Source organism: Scyliorhinus torazame, chromosome 9 (genome assembly GCF_047496885.1).
Source record: "Scyliorhinus torazame isolate Kashiwa2021f chromosome 9, sScyTor2.1, whole genome shotgun sequence".
NCBI lineage: Eukaryota > Metazoa > Chordata > Chondrichthyes > Carcharhiniformes > Scyliorhinidae > Scyliorhinus > Scyliorhinus torazame.
Window position 1 is genome coordinate 120,072,988 of NC_092715.1, and position 17,035 is coordinate 120,090,022.

Consider the following 17,035-nt stretch of genomic DNA (forward strand, 5'->3'; position numbering starts at 1 on the left):
CCCTTTGTTGTCTTGTTAATTTTTTTTTCACCTCACGTCTCGCCTCCGTTTTTATATATTTCCTATATTTTTTCTATTCATTTTGGCCGTTTTTCGTTATCAATCCTGTTCAGCGTTAAATGTGTTTCTTTAAGTTTAAATGTTGCTGTAATTTTCTCATTCACTCGTGAAACATCATTCCCTTCGTAGAATATACTTGATTGCATACTTTTCTTGTTTCAATTCTGTTACTATTTAAGTAAAAGTTCGAATGCGGAATCATCTGGCTTTAATGAAACTGTATGGGTTGGAAGGAATCAGCATATTGGGAAACCGCAGATAACCCAACAATGGAACAGAGAAAGGATGACAACAGATTCACACCAGGCCAGGAAAGAATCACTGACATGCAGAGGTTGAGAAAACATCATTGGTGCCGGTCGAGATGTAATTAGCAAAGAATATATCTGCAGGGAACAAACGGAAGAAGAGTAGATTTGATCCTTTCTCGTTTTGTCTAAGAGTAGATTTGGTCATTCACTGTCAAAATTAGACCCATGGAATGCCAGAGATCTGCATGGGAAGGCGGGGGCGAACAAAACATGACAACGAAATCATTCTGAGTCAAGAACATTAGATCTGTGTATCTCTCTTTGGTTTTGGGGTAAGAGTTGGTCTGGTCTGCCCCAGCTTGCATCCAGATGTCAGTGTCGGGAAAGGTGAGACCTTTCTTTTCCCAGCCTGAGAACAGCTTACGGGTTTCCTCGGCGTGCGCGGCACACCGTCAGCGAATGCCCTCAGCGCGATAGCTCCGGTCGGTTGGTTTTGGGAGCTTGTGTGTGGAGCGAGGAGCGGCTGGCGCGTGCAGTTGCCGTTTGGAGCCGGGCTCTCGTGCGGGCGCGCGCGCTGGCTTGCTGAATGTGACGTCGGAGTTAGGGGCTGGGTGAGGAGAAGATGGCGGCGGCAGTGAGTGCGAGCAGTGGCAGCAGTGACACTTCGAGCACCGGCGAGGAGGAGAGGATGAAGCGGCTCTTTCAGACTTGTGATGGGGATGGCGACGGCTACATCAGCAGGTAGGGCTCGTGCGTGTGCTCTTTCTCCAACAATTGCCCAGGGACAGGGTGAAGAGAGAGAACATTGCCTTCGGTTTGGTGAGATGACCGGCAAATCTTAAATGCAGCAAACAATAGTTTAAAATGTTGAGGAGGGAGCTGGGGCCAGCTGCATTGCTTTTGTGCATTGTAATAAACTTTAACCTAATTTGCTGCAGCAGTTTGGGGGACGGGTTTAGAAACTTTTCAGAAGTCGATGCGTTTTAAATCGCATGGACTAAAATGCAGCTTTGAATAACCTGGATAGATTGATCCTGGCACAAGTTGCAACAATATCAAACCATCTATCTTGTATCGTGTGCAGCAGAGGAGAAGCTTTCGGGGGGGGGGGGGGGGCATCATCCTTTCTCGTTTTGTCTAAGTTGAAATTTACACAGATTAGTTTTGGTTCAAAAATTACTAGTGAATGACATAAAATAAATTGTTAACCGGGCATCAAATCTTTCAAAACCAAAGTCTTTACAGACTTAAAAGACATGGCCATTTAAATGCTGGTAGATTGCGTTTCATACGAATTTTTGGAGAATCCCGATGTCAGCGTTTGAAGTAACACGAATGTAAATAACCAGAACTGGGTGGTTGACGAAGTTTTAAAAATTGTCGATTTCATTGAAAAAGTTGGATTTATTGATTGGTTGACACGAAGAAGTCAAATAATAAGTAAGTTATAAATAACTATTGGTAAATCAACAAATAAGTAAACTAGGGTGCTGTTTCTACTTGTTTAAAAGCCTGTGGGTGTCCAAAGGTGCCGAACTACTCAGTAGAATAAAAACAAATTACTGCGGATGCTGGAATCTGAAACAAAAACAGAAAATGCTGGACAATCTCAGCAAGTCTGACAGCATCTGTGGAGAGGGAACTAAACTAACGTTTCTTGTCTGGATGACTTTTAAAAAAAAAAAAAATTCAGACCAAAGTGCACACCTGAAAAAAATGCAATTGGATGAAAAAATAACTGACTCCAAAGAAACAATCACAACATGACGTTTACACATTTGTTTAAATCATGTTTAAATATTTTTTGTAAAACTGTTAACACAACTAATGAATACGTTGCACACTGGTTGCAAGGAATAAATGTAATTCACTGAAGAGAACAGAATGAGTTTGAACAGCTAGCAGAACATGTGTGTAAGTAATTGAGCAACAGCCATGCTGAAAATCGTAGAATGGTTATAACACAGGAGGCCACTTGGCTTATCTAGTTCTTGCCGGACTAGCTAATCCCATTTCCTTGATCTTTCTGTCTGCAATTTGTTTTCTCAGGTGCTCATTCAATTCTTTTGAAAGCCATAATTGAATCTGCCTCCACCACCCCCTCCATGCATTCCTGGTCGGAACTAATTGCTACATAAAAAAGGTTTATCTGCTTGTTGCTTTTGGCTCTTTTGCCAATCATAAATCCGTTAGTTCTTGACCCTTCCCACAATGGGAATAGTTTCTACTTGCTGTCTAGGCTCCACATGGTTATCAATACCACTATCAAATCTCCCCAGAACCATCTCTGAGGAGAACAGCCCCAGCTTCTTCAATTCATTCACATAACGGAAGTCCTTCATCCATGTAATTATTCTTGTAAATCTTTTCTGCACCCTCTCATATCCTTCCTAATGACCACAATAGGACACAATGCTGCAGTTGAGGCCAAACCAGTGTTTATAAAGATTCAACATAACTTCCTTGCTTTTGTAATCTATGGCTTTATTTATGAAACCCAGGATCCCGTATGCTTTTTTAACCACTTCCTCAGCCTGCCTTGTCACTGCCATCATGGTTGATCTGATCTTGGCATCCACTTCACTTTACTGCCTGGACCCCATTACCCTTGACTCCTTTGTGTTGTATGTGACTGGTATCTTGCGTTAACTATTTCAACTTTAGGGCAGCACGATAGTGCAGTGGATAGCACTGCTGCCTCACGGCGCTGCGGTCCCAGGTTCAATCCTGGCTCTGGGTCACTGTCCATGTGGAGTTTGCACATTCTCCCCGTGTTGTGTGGGTTTCGCCCCCACATCCCAAAGATGTGCAGGGTCGGTCGATTGGCCACCCTAAATTGCCCCTTTAATTGAAAAAAATGAATTGGGTACTCTAAATTTATACAAAAAAAACTATTTCAACTTTGTCAAGTGTGACATTAATAGGGAATATAGTTCCCATAACTGTGCAAAGATGTGATCAATGTGGTGATATTTCTTTGTTTATCGCTCTTCAGGAATGACTTGCTTATGGTGTGTCGGCAACTGAACATGGAGGAATCAGTAGCAGAGATTATGCATCAGTTGGGAGCAGATGAGAATGGGAAAATCTCCTTTGAGGATTTTGCTCGCTGTCGTATGCAGTTGGTTTCTGAAATAAGGAAGGAAGAAGGTGAACTTTCAGTGAAGTCACAAGAATCTTGCAAAAAAAGAAAATTACGTGATCGGATAGCTTCATGGCCAACCAGCAGCGATAACAGCCTTGGTATGTAGCTTGCAATAATGAAAAAGATGAATTTTTACTTTTGTGTAATCCCTAGTTCACTCTGTGGTGCAGCATGAAAATATTCCCCTCTCGTTTAATTGCTCTTTTAGTAGTATGCCTCTGAATGTGCCATAATGTATTTGACAATGTCACAGTTGAATGTGGTGGCTGTAACATATAATGCTACGCTTCAGATTCTCATTCTAAACTTGTATTGAGTGCACAAAAATAATTTCCTCAATGGGAAGATGTCATTAAACATGAATTGCTTGCAGTGCTTTACTTAGGTTGGCTATGTTTGTCGTGATAGTCATCAGTGATGCAAGGGAAAGTATATATGAAATATGGAATAAAACAGCTCTCCTAATTTCAATGTAAGTTCTTAAATTATTTCAATTGACTAGCTGTCATGGTTTGTGACTTAGTATTCATTTGTAAAGCAGATTATTATTTCACTAAAATCAGTATTTCTAATTTTAATAGAACATTCTTCAAGGATCCAGCTGTAGTTCCCATAGTGAATTTTATCCTTCTATCCTTGCAGAAATGTGCACCTGCTAGACTAACAGTTACCACTTGCTTATTGGAATTAAATGTAGTTTTATATCATATCCATATGCTTGGAAATGGTAAATATAAACTGTATAAACTTAAATAGCTGATATCTTGATTTGCAATTGAATGGTGTAAAGACTTTTTACATTAATTTATATAAAATTCTGTTACAAGTCTCGGGTGAGGAAGGTTAACTTAAAAGTGAGGAGGTTATTCTATAGTGTGTTGATCAGAACCATCTGGAACAATGCTTCAGCTTTGGCCACTGAACTCCTGGAAAGATATATTTGCCTTGGGAGGGGCTAGAGTACAAAATCACTAGAATTATTTCAGGCCTTAAAATTTTGAAATGAAATAGACAGGAAATGCTGAAAATACTCAGGCCTCAGCATCTGTGCAGAGAGAAACAGTCACCAGTTCAAGTCAATGATATTTCATCAGGGCAGGTTGCATTAATTTGGTGTGTATTGTTAAGTAATGGGCTAAGAAATATTGCAATTAGTTGTCTCATTTATGTTAAGTATCCATTAATTGACACTAATATGTAAAGGGGCTTCAGGTGGCCTCTGCCAGGTGGTGTGTTGTTAAGCGTTTTGTGCAGAGGCTGTGGAAGTGAAATAAATGGTGTTTGGTGAAAAGGAACAAGAACTTTAGACTCTTCATTTCACAGCAACTAAAACGTCTTAACAATGGTAGCAGAGGATGGTTGCTATGCAAATGTGAAGGTTTGAAAGATACAACTTTTCCTGATCAAACCAAGGAGTGAGTGAGAAGGAAAATAAAAAGATACATGGCTGAACCCAGGATAAAGATGGCTGGATATGACTATCCTCCCTTATTTTCTGAAAGGGAATCGTACGACCAATGGAGAAGTGCAGTAGTTATGTGGACGAAGGTAACTGCTTTGGGAAAGAGAAAACAAGGTATGGCATTGGCTCTTTCTCTACCATATGGCAGTAAAATCCGAAACAAAGTGCTTTCTGAGCTGGAATTGGAAGAGTTAGACTCAGAAGAAGGTCTGGAGACTTTATTACATTATATGGATAAGATTTATCAGAAAGATGACTTGTTAAGTGCTTATGAAGCATGGTCGGATTTTGATAAGTTCTGGAAAATGGAGGATATCTCCATGGAAGACTAGAGAATGGAATTTGGCAGACTATATAAAAGGCTGCAGAAACACAATCTGGAATTTCCACAGTCTGTGTTGGCCTTTAAATTACTTGACTGTGCTAGAGTGAGCAACATGGAGAGGCTCCTGGTTTTGACATGAGTTCAGTTTACTGATAAGGATACCTTATTCGAACAGATGACAAAAGCTTTACAAAGGTTTCTGGGGAAACATTCGATTCCGATGGCTCTGATGACCCAAATAGGTCAGCCTTCAATAAGGCAGAATATGGAAGGTACACTAGTAACAGGATGGCGAAATCGTATGGCTACGAACAGGGCTCAAGACTATAGGAAATTATGAAGACAGAAACCCAGTTAGAATCTACAATATGAAGATGAACCCCAGAAATGCACGGGGCACGATAAATCGCTGCTTTCGATGTGACTCTCAATACCATTATGCTTTCAACTGTCCAACTCGTTACGATAGTGTTTGAAGCGACACATGACACGGAAGAGTCAGAAGAGGAAAAAGATAGTGACCAGAAAGAAGGCATTGTCCTATTGACAAGCAGTTTTACGCTGGTAATGAGGGTGTTGGTTGCAGAATCCTTCAACTGTGCTCTATTGGACAGTGGCTGCACATCTACTGTGTGTGGAATTAACTGGTTAAAATGTTACCTGGACTCTTTGAATGCTGAAAATTGTAACAAGGTTAAGGAATTTGAAAGTTCCACAAGTTTCACGTTTGGGGATGATAATACTCTGAAGTTGCTGAAAAGAGTGGTGATCCCTTGCAATATTGCCGGAGTGAATCATTTCATTAGCACGGATGTTGTATCAAGTGAGATACCTTTGCTTCTGAGCAGACCATCGATGAAGAAAGCACACATGAAACTGGATATGGAACAGGATAAGGCAACAGTTTTTGGAAAGACGGTGGACTTACAATTTACACAGTCGGGACACTATTGTATTCCATTACTGACAATTGTTCAAGTAGAATGGTTAAGGATGTGTTAATGGCAGTTGAAAATGGGACTTTAGCTGATAAAAAGCTTGTGGTATTAAAACTGCAGAGGCAATTTGCACATCCGTCTCCTCGGAGGCTGAAAAATTTATGAAAGGATGCAGGGGTAAGGGATGACGACTATACTAAACTGATAGAACAGGTTAGTGACCGCTGTGAAGTTTATAGGAAGTACAGAAGGGCACCAGCACGACCAATAGTAACCCTACCTTTGGCCAGGGATTTTAAAAAAAAAAATGTTTTATTGAAATCTTTTTCCCAAACAACAATTTTTCCCCTCTTACAAAACAAACGCAACAATAACAATACAGAAATTTTTAACAATACACAAGTAACAAAACCCCTTTATCTTGGACCTAAACTAAACTAAACCCCCCCCCTTCCCCCTGGGTTGCTGCTGCTGGTCATCTGTCTTCCCTCTAACGTTCCCCTGGGTAGTCGAGAAATGGCTGCCACCGCCTGGTGAACCCTTGAGCCGATCCTCTCAGGGCAAACTTTATCTGCTCCAGTTTAATGAACCCCGCCATATCATTTACCCAGGCCTCCAGTCCGGGGGGTTTCGCCTCCTTCCACATGAGTAGGATCCTGCGCCGGGCTACTAGGGACGCAAAGGCCACAACGTCGGCCTCTTTCGCCTCCTGCACTCCCAGCTCTTCCGCAACTCCAAATAGAGCTAACCCCCAGCCTGGTTTGACCCGGGCCTTCACCACCCGCGAAATCACTCCCTTCCAATACCCTTCCAGTGCTGGACACGCCCAAAACATATGTGCGTGGTTTGCCGGGCTCCCGCCACACCTCCCACATTTGTCCTCCACTCCAAAGAACCTGCTTAATCTTGCTCCCATTATGTGTGCTCTATGTAGCACCTTAAATTGAATCAGGCTAAGCCTGGCGCATGAGGAAGAGGAATTTACCCTGCTTAGGGCATCAGCCCACATACCCTCCTCTATCTCCTCCCCTAGTTCTTCCCACTTTCCTTTTAGTTCGCCCACCGACTCCTCCCCCTCTTTCCTCATCTCTCGGTAAATCTCTGACACCTTGCCCTCTCCGACCCACACCCCTGAAAGCACCCTGTCCTGTATCCCCTGTGTCGGGAGCAACGGAAATTCCCTCACCTGTTGTCTAGTAAACTCCCTCACCTGCATATATCTCAAGAAATGTCCCCGGGGCAACTTATACTTTTCCTCCAATGCTTCCAAGCTCGCAAAAGTCCCATCTATAAATAAATCTCCCACCCTCCTAATTCCCAACTGGTACCAGCTCTGAAATCCTCCATCCATTCTTCCTGGGGCGAACCTATGGTTGTTCCTGATTGGGGACCCCACCAGGGCTCCCCGCACCCCTCTCTGTTGCCTCCACTGTCCCCAGATATTCAATGTTGCCGCCACCACCGGGTTCGTGGTAAACTTTTTAGGTGAGATCGGTAGCGGCGCCGTCACCAGCGCCTCTAAACTCGTCCCTTGACAGGACTTTCTCTCCAGTCTTTTCCACGCCGCTCCCTCACCCTCCATCATCCATTTACGTATCATTGCCACATTGGCGGCCCAATAGTAATCGCCCAAGTTCGGTAGTGCCAATCCTCCTCTGTCCCTACTACGCTGAAGGAACCCCGTCCTTACTCTCGGAACTTTCCCTGCCCACACGAAGCTCGTGATGCTCCTGTCTATTTTATTAAAAAAGGTCTTGGTGATTAGTATAGGGAGACATTGAAATACAAATAAGAACCTCGGGAGGACCATCATCTTAATTGCTTGCACCCTGCCCGCCAGCGATAAAGGCTGCATGTCCCACCTCTTGAAGTCCTCCTCCATTTGTTCTACCAACCGTGTCAGATTAAGTCTGTGCAAGGTTCCCCAGCTCCTAGCGATCTGAATCCCCAGGTATCGGAAGTTTCTTTCCACTTTCCTTAGAGGCAAGCCTTCTATCTCTTTACTCTGGTCCCCTGGATGTATCACAAATAATTCACTCTTCCCCATGTTTAGCCTATACCCCGAGAAATCCCCGAACCCCCTCAAAATTCGCATAACCTCTATCATCCCCCCTGCTGGGTCCGACACGTATAACAATAGGTCATCCGCGTATAACGAGACTCTGTGTTCTTCTCCCCCTCTAATCACCCCTCTCCATTTCCTGGAGTCTCTCAACGCCATGGCCAGAGGTTCAATTGCCAACGCGAACAACAATGGAGACAGCGGGCATCCCTGTCTTGTTCCCCTATATAATCGGAAATACTCCGATCTATGTCGACCTGTAACTACGCTTGCCGTTGGAGCCCCATAAAGAAGTCTAACCCAGCTAATAAACCCGTTCCCAAACCCAAACCTCCTTAACACTTCCCATAAATACTCTCACTCCACCCTATCAAATGCCTTCTCTGCGTCCATTGCCGCCACTATCTCTGCCTCCCCCTCCACTGGGGGCATCATTATCACCCCTAATAGTCGTCGCACGTTAACATTCAGTTGTCTCCCTTTTACGAACCCTGTCTGGTCTTCGTGCACCACCCCCGGGACACAGTCCTCTACCCTCGATGCCAGTACCTTTGCCAACAATCTGGCGTCCACGTTCAATAATGAAATGGGTCTATAGGACCCGCACTGCAACGGATCTTTATCCCTCTTCAAAATTAACGATATCGTCGCCTCCGACATCGTTGGGGGTAGAGTCCCCCTTTCCTGGCCTCATTGAACGTCCTCACCATCAACGGAGCCAACAAGTCCACATATTTTCTGTAATACTCCACCGGGAACCCGTCTGGTCCTGGGGCCTTCCCTGCTTGCATGCTTCCCAGTCCCTTAATAACCTCGTCCACCCCAATCGGTGCCCCCAGGCCTACCACCCCCCGCTCCTCCACTTTCGGGAACCTCAATTGGTCCAGGAACTGCCGCATCCCCTCCTCTCCCTCTGGGGGTTGAGACCTACACAGTTCCTCATAGAAGGTCTTGAACACCTCATTTATCTTTCCTGCCCTTTGCACCGTGTCTCCCCTTTCGTCTCTAATTCCTCCTATCTCCCTCGCTGCTGCCCTCTTTCGCAATTGATGAGCCAACAGGCGACTAGCCTTTTCCCCATATTCATACCTCCTCCCCTGTGCCTTCCTCCACAGTACCTCCGCCTTTCTGGTGGTCAGAAGGTCAAATTCCGTCTGGAGTCGTCTCCTCTCCCTGTACAATTCCTCCTCCGGGGTCTCTGCAAATTCCCTATCCACCCTTAAAATCTCCCCCAGTAATCTTTCCCTTTCCTTGGCCTCTGTTTTCCTTTTGTGGGCCCCAATGGAGATCAGCTCTCCTCTGACCACCGCTTTTAGTGCTTCCCATACCACTCCCACAGGGACCTCGCCGTCGTCATTGACCTCCAGGTATCTCTCAATACACCCCCGCACTCTTGCACACACTCCCTCATCCGCCATCAGTCCCACATCTAATCGCCAGAGTGTTCTCTGCTCCCTTTCCTCTCCTAATTCCAGGTCCACCCAATGTGGGGCATGATCCGAAACCGCTATGGCTGAGTACTCAGCTTCTTCCACCCTAGAGATCAACGACCTTCCCAAAACAAAAAAATCTATCCGGGAGTACACTTTATGGACATGGGAGAAGAAGGAAAACTCCCTAGCCCTAGGTCTAAGAAATCGCCATGGATCCACTCCCCCCATTTGGTCCATAAACCCCTTAAGTACCTTGGCCGCTGCCGGCCTTCTTCCGGTCCTTGAGCTGGATCTATCTAGCCCCGGGTCCAGCACCGTATTAAAGTCCCCTCCTAAAATCAAGTTTCCTACCTCCAGGTCCGGTATACGCCCCAGCATCCGTCTCATAAATCCCGCATCGTCCCAGTTTGGGGCATACACATTAACCAACACGACCTCCATTCCCTCCAGCCTGCCACTCACCATTACATATCTACCTCCGCTATCTGCTACAATGTTCTTTGCTTCAAATGCTACCCGTTTCCCCACCAAAATGGCCACCCCTCTAATCTTTGCGTCCAGTCCTGAGTGGAACACCTGTCCCACCCATCCTTTCCTTAGCCTAACTTGGTCCGCCACCTTTAGGTGCGTCTCTTGGAGCATAACCACGTCTGCCCTTAGTCCTTTCAAATGCGCGAGCACTCGGGCCCTTTTTATCGGTCCGTTCAGGCCTCTCACGTTCCACGTGATTAGCCTCACTAGGGTGCTACCTGCCCCCCTCCCGTGTCGACTAGCCATTACCTTCTCTAGGCCAGTCCCATATCCCGCCTCCGCGCTCCCGCTCGCTCCCCCAGCGTCGCACACCATCCCCGCCCACCCACTCTTTAGCCATTTCCTTTTGGATTTCCGCAGCAGCAACCCAGTTGTCCCCCCTCCCCCTCCCTCCCCCCCTCCCCGCTAGATCTCTTTCTAGCATGATTGCTCCCCCCATATTACTTCCGTAAGTCAGCTGACTTCAACTGACCCCGGCTACTCCTGCTCACTCCTCGACCCCCCCGTGTGGGGAACTCCCATCCGCCTTGCGCCTATCTTCCCGCATTATTGTTTCTGGCGTGGGAACATCCCTTTACCTGACCCGCCTCTTATGGCGCAGCTCCCTTTCCCCTCCCCCTCCCCTTCCCCATTCTCCAACTATGTCCCGTCTTTCCCCCCTCACCGGCGCCCACGTTTCCCCAATGTCTCCCCCCTTCCCAATTTACTTCTCAATTAACTTCAACCATAACATTAACAATAACATTTCCTGCAGCATCAGTCCCTCAGTTCCGATCCAATTTCTCTTCTTTGATGAAGGTCCATGCTTCCTCTGCCGTCTCGAAATAATGGTGTCTCTCCTGATACGTGACCCATAGTCTTGCCGGCTGCAGCATCCCGAAATTCACCTTCCTTTCATGCAACGCCTCTTTGGCTCGGTTGAAGCTCGCCCTCCTTCTCGCCACCTCCGCACTCCAATCCTGGTATACCCGTACCACTGCATTCTCCCATCTGCTACTCCGCACCTTTTTAGCCCATCTCAGGACCTCTTCTCTATCCTTAAGGCGGTAAAATCGCACGATTATCGCCCTGGGTGGTTCTCCCGCTTTTGGTCTTCTCGCCGGAATCCGATTTGCCCACTCCACCTCCAAGGGGCCCGTACGGGCCTCAGCACCCATCAGTGAGCTCAGCATCGTACTTGCGTATGCTCCACAGTCCACTCCTTCCACACCCTCAGGGAGACCCAGTATCCGAAGGTTCTTCCTTCGCGCTCCATTTTCTAGGGCTTCGATCCTTTCAGTACACTTTTTATGAAGTGCCTCGTGCGTCTGTGTCTTAACCGCCAGGCCCAGGATCTCGTCCTCAATATCTGTCACCTCCTGCTCCACCACGCGGAGCTCTGTCTCCTGGGTCTTTAATGTCTCCTTGAGCCCCTCAATTGCCTGTAGCAACGGGGTCAGCACCTCCCTCTTCAGCAGCTCCACGCACCGTCTCACAATTTCATCCTGCTCAGGCCCCCATGTCGCCTGCGCTTTCTCCGCTGCCATCTTGTACTTCTCTCTTTCTGACCCTTTGGTCGACGATTCCTCGCGCTGCAGCCGCCGCCGCCGGTTTTTTCCTCCTTCGTTTGGGGGGGACTCCCTTCTCACACACCCCACACCGGGTTGCGTCGTCGAAAAATTCCCCGTTGGGGCTCTTAAAAGAGCCCGAAGGTCCGTCGGAGCTGGAGCCGCCGAAGCGTGCGGCTAGCTAGGTATCACCGCAACCGGAAGTCCCTTCAGTGGCCTTGATGCGGTCTTTTCACAGTTGTTCCCTCTGCTGCTAGAATTCACCTTTGATACAGGCCCTCCGGTCAGCTTGCAGCTTTAAGCTTGCCCTTCCCCCGCCTGCATGCTGGAAGAGGCCCTGTTTATCCTGCAGTTGCAGCCAAATCTTTTACTGTTTCTGCCGTGTCTGGCAACCCAGAGACATACCCTTCCTGGGGGACACTGTCGGGGGAATATTGCAGCCTTCTTCCCACACCGGGAAATGTCAAACAAATGCCGTGGGGGCCCTGTAAAAGAGCCCAAAAGTCCGTTCCAAGCAGGAGCTGCCGAATATGCGACCTAGCTCTGCATAGCCGCACCCGGAAGTCTTGGCCAGGGATTTTAACGACATTGTGGCCATGGACCTTAAGATCTGGGATAAAGCAAATAATATATTTATTTTGCATTTTGTAGATTTAGCAACCAGCTTTAGTCAATCAACGATTGTACGAAGTAAGGAAAAGAGAGTAATTCTGGATCAAATCGTGGAAAAATGGATAGGGACAGGAATGGGTCCACCGGCAAAATTCCTTACGGACAATGGGGGAGAATTTGCTAATGATGAGTTTAGGGATATGTGTGAAAACATGAATATCAGAGTTATGAATACGGCTGCAGAAAGCCCATTTAGTAATGGTGTCTGTGAAAGAAATCATGCTGTTATCGATGATATGCTTCGGAAAATTTTGGCAGATGCACCAAATTTCAGGCTAAATTCAGCTTTAGCATGGGCAGTACATGCAAAGAATTCATTGCAGATGGTTGGAGGCTATAGTCCTTATCAATTAATGTTTGGTAGAAATCCTAAAATTCTGTCCATTTTGGATGACCAGCCTCCAGCTTGGGAGGGGACTACAATTAGCTCTGGTTTTGCTGAACATTTAAATGCATTACATAGCAGTAGAAAAGCTTTTTTGGAAACAGAAGTCTCTGAAAGAATTCGCAGACCTTTAAGACATAACGTACGGCCATCAGATGCCGTTTTTCAGCAAGGAGACATGGTATACTATAAGAGAGACAATTCTAATGAATGGAAAGGCCCAGGGAAGATCATAGGCTTAGATGGCAAAACAATTATTTTGCAACATGGTAATCAAACTGTTAGGGTCCATTCATCAAGGACAATGGGTACAGATTACAAATTTTCAAATTTAGACAGAGCCGACAGACATGACGAGGAACCAGAGTCATCTGGTACGCATGTGTTACAGAACTATGAGGACCAATTAACTGATATAGACAGGGTTTCTGTGGAGGAACACAACACTTGTGGTGAATTAAAACAGGCCATTTTTCCGAACGGGCAACTGTCAAAAGTTGGTACAAAAGTGACATACTTGCCTGAAGGGTCTAGTCAATGGAAGGATGCAACTGTTATTAGTAGAGCAAGGAAGGCCACTGGAAAGTATAAACATTGGTTGAATGTACAGCATTCAGGGGAAGGAGTCAAGACAATGGATTGGGAAAACAAAGTTCAAAAATGGAGGGCACAGAAACGCAGTGCCAGTTCAGATAGTACATCGGATAGTGAACAGGTCTGCAGGAAAAGGTCGAGAACTATTGAAAGGACATCCCACAGCAGAAGGGAAAGATCAAGCAGTAGCTGTACAGAACGAGATACCAGGCGGGAGAATTTGTCAAGATCTCGGAACATGAGTAAGACTACGAATACTAATAGGAGTAGAAGCCCACATGCACGTGAGATTTTGGTGGCTTCAAATAAATTAGATGAAAAAGTTATTAAAGAAGGTAAACAGCAAGAATTGCATAGTTGGAGTGAATTTGGGGTATACACGGAAGTACCGGATAGGGGACAAAAAGCTCTATCCCACAGATGGATTTGCACGGAAAAGGTTCTTCCGGATGGAACTTATAAGGCAAAGGCCAGGCTCGTGGCAAGGGGATTTGAAGATATACTTGGCTCTATTAGCCACAAAGGCATGGGAATGCAAATCTATAGATATAAAAGCTGCCTTTTTGCAGGGGTATCAGCTCCAGAGAGACATTTTTCTCCGTCCTCCTAAAGAAGCAGCTAACACAGAAGGGGTACTCTGGAAGTTGAACAAATGTGTATATGGATTAAATGATGCATCTAGAGTCTGGTATTTTTCGGTAAGGTCAGTTTTTTTAAGGTCGGCTGTTGCCAGTTGATAGCAGATCCTGCAATGTTTTACTGGCACTATAAAGGAAATCTTTCTGGCATTTTTATGTTGCGTGTCGATGATTGTTTGTGGGGTGGGACTAGTGATTTTGAAGCTATTGTAATCTCTGGTTTGAGGAAAGAATTCAGGGTTGGAAGTCAGTCTTCCGGTGCATTTAAATATATTGGACTGGAAATTGGACAGACTAAGTTAGGAGCAACTTTACGTCAGCAATCTTATTTGGAAAGCATCACCCCAATAGCAATTAGTCGTGGCCGAGTTTCACCAAAAGACGCAATGGTTTCAAAGATCGAAAAAGAGCAACTGCAAAGTTTAATTGGGCAACTGAACTGGTTAGGTAGACTGACTAGACCGGACGTGAGTTTTGATGTCTTAGAGTTGAGTACAAAAATGAATGATCCCAAAGTGGAAGACATAACAAGAGCAAATAAAGCGTTGGCCAAACTAAAAATGCAGGAGTGTGTTTTGAAGTTCCCGGTTTTAGATGACCTTAAGCACTTTAAACTCATAGTTTATAGTGATGCGTCCTACGCAAATTTATGTGATGGGGTTTCAAGCGCAGGAGGTTTTATAATTTTCCTTTTGGGGAACAATGGTAAATGTTGCCCACTTGTGTGGGAAACAAAGAAAATAAGGAGAGTGGTAAAAAGCACTTTGGCTGCTGAGACGTTAAGCCTTGTAGAGGCGGTGGATATGGCTTTTTATATAAGTATGATATTGACAGAAATTTTGGAATTAGGGGATTGGGTAATATACCTATTGACTGTCACATAGACAATAAATCCCTGTGGGAAAATGTGCACTCTACTAAAAGTGTCAATGAAAAGAGGTTATGGATAGACATCGCAAGTTTGAAGCAGATGTTGGACAGGGGAAATAACAAAAATTAAATGGGTCGACAGGAGCTATCAACTGTCAGACTGTTTTACGAAAAGAGGGGCGAGTTCACAGAAACTTTTGGATGTTGTTAATGAAGGGCGCTTGTTTCTGTGACTATTTTTTTTTCTTTCTCGTCCAAACAAAAAAAAAAGGGGGGGGACATGTGTGTGTTTTTGAGTTTCTTGAAATGTTGTTTTCACCTAATTTTTTTTTTTTCTCCAAGGAAGAGGAGACTGTTAAGTAATGGGTTAAGAGACATTGCAATTAGTTGTCTCATTTATGTTAAGTATCCATTAATTGACACTGATATGTAAAGGGGCTTCAGGTGGCCTCTGTCGGTGGTGTGTTAAGAGTTTTGTGCAGAGGCTGTGGAAGTGAAATAAATGGTGTTTGGTGAAAAGGAACAAGAACTTTAGACTCTTCATTTCACAGCAACTAAAACGTTTAACATGTATTCCCTTGTGTTTAGAAGGCCGAAGAATTACCTAATTGAGGCATTTTAAAAAGATTGGATAGGCTGGATAGAGAAACTTTATTCCTTTATACAAGGGAAATGTAATATGATCTTTATTAATATCACAAGTAGGCTTACATTAACACTGCAATGAAGTTACTGTGAAAATCCCCTAGTCGACACACTCCAGCGCCTGTTCGGGTACACTGCGGGAGAGTTCCGAATGTCCAATTCACCTAACAAACATGCCTTTCGGGACTTGTGAGAGGAATCCGAAGCATCCGGAGGAAAGCCACACAGACACATGGAGAACGTGCAAACTCCGCACAGTAACTAGGGCATAACACAAAAAATAAGAGCAGGAGTTGACTACGTGGCCCCTTGAACTTTCTTGCAATTCATGAGGATAATGGCAAATCTCCAACCTCAACTGCATGTTCCCATTCAATCCCTTGATTCCCTTTGAGTCCAAGAATCTGTTATTAACAGCCTTGAATATAATCAATGACTGAGTATCCACAATCCTTTCGGTAGGGAATTCCAAAGATCCGCATCCTCTGCAAATAAATGTTTCCACATACAAACCCTGCATGGTCAACCCTGCCGACCATGACCCAACCAGGGAAAATAGCTTCTTTGCATTCACCTTGTCAAATCTCTCAGAATTATTTGTTTCAATTGGACACCTCTTGTTCTTCTAAGCTCCAGAGAATATGCTTCAGTTCAACTCAATCTCTGCTCATCGGACAACCCTGTCATCCCAGGAATCAATCTACAGTATTAGAAATATACCATTTAGGAAGTATTTTCTTAATGGAAACCTTGAATTTGCTTCCCCAAAAGGCTGTGGGTTCTCGGTTGGATGAAATTTTCGAGAAAGAATGCAGTCAATCGAATTCTATTTGATAAGTTATCAAAGGATTGGAAACGAGTGGGTAGATGGGCTCTTAAAAGAAGTGGCTGTGTGCATTGATTGTAATCTGACAAAAATCCCTAGTTTTTGGAAAGATCCCATCGGATTGGAAAACAGCAAATGTTAACATCACTATTCAAGAAAGGGGGGAGAGTCAGAAGAACTAAAAGATATTGAGCCTAACATCTGTCGTTGGGAAACTTGCTGAAATCCATTTTTAACCCCCCCCCCCCCCCCCCTCCCCTCCCCCCGCCCCCCCAAGGAGCTCCGGGGAGTTTCTCACCCCAAAGATCGCCACCAGCAGACATGGTTCTAGTTCGACCCCAACGATCTCTGACGTGATCTCAACAAATGAGACCCAGAATCCAACTAGATTGGGGCAGGGCCAGAACATGTGTGAGTGAATTGCAGGCCCCTTGAACAACACTCACACCTGTCCACTACCTCAGGGAAGAACCCACTCGTACGCGTCTTAGTTAAGTGCACTCTCAAAGCTCCAAGGTCCCAGGTTCGATTCCCGGCGGAGTCTGCATGTTCTCCTCATGTCTGCGTGGGTTTCTCCGGGTGTTCTGCTTTCCTCCCACAGTCCAAAGATGTGCAGGTTAGGTGGATTGGCCATGCTAAATTGTCCTTGGT

The 17,035-nt window shown here is 45.3% G+C and overlaps 1 protein-coding gene across 3 annotated transcripts in view; it reads left to right on the top strand.

Annotated features, from left to right (window-relative positions):
• The first annotated feature begins 677 nt into the window (after window positions 1-677).
• The window catches only part of mcc (MCC regulator of WNT signaling pathway), a 322,837-nt gene continuing 306,479 nt past the window's right edge, over window positions 678-17,035 (top strand). The window contains exons 1-2 of one of the 3 annotated variants that reach the window (XM_072516456.1): window positions 678-1,052; window positions 3,307-3,554. In XM_072516456.1, coding sequence (XP_072372557.1) covers window positions 934-1,052; window positions 3,307-3,554 — 367 coding nt within the window. In that variant the 5' untranslated portion in view covers window positions 678-933. The remainder of the gene's footprint in view (window positions 1,053-3,306; window positions 3,555-17,035) is intronic. The other 2 variants (XM_072516457.1, XM_072516455.1) reach the window with 2 other exon arrangements.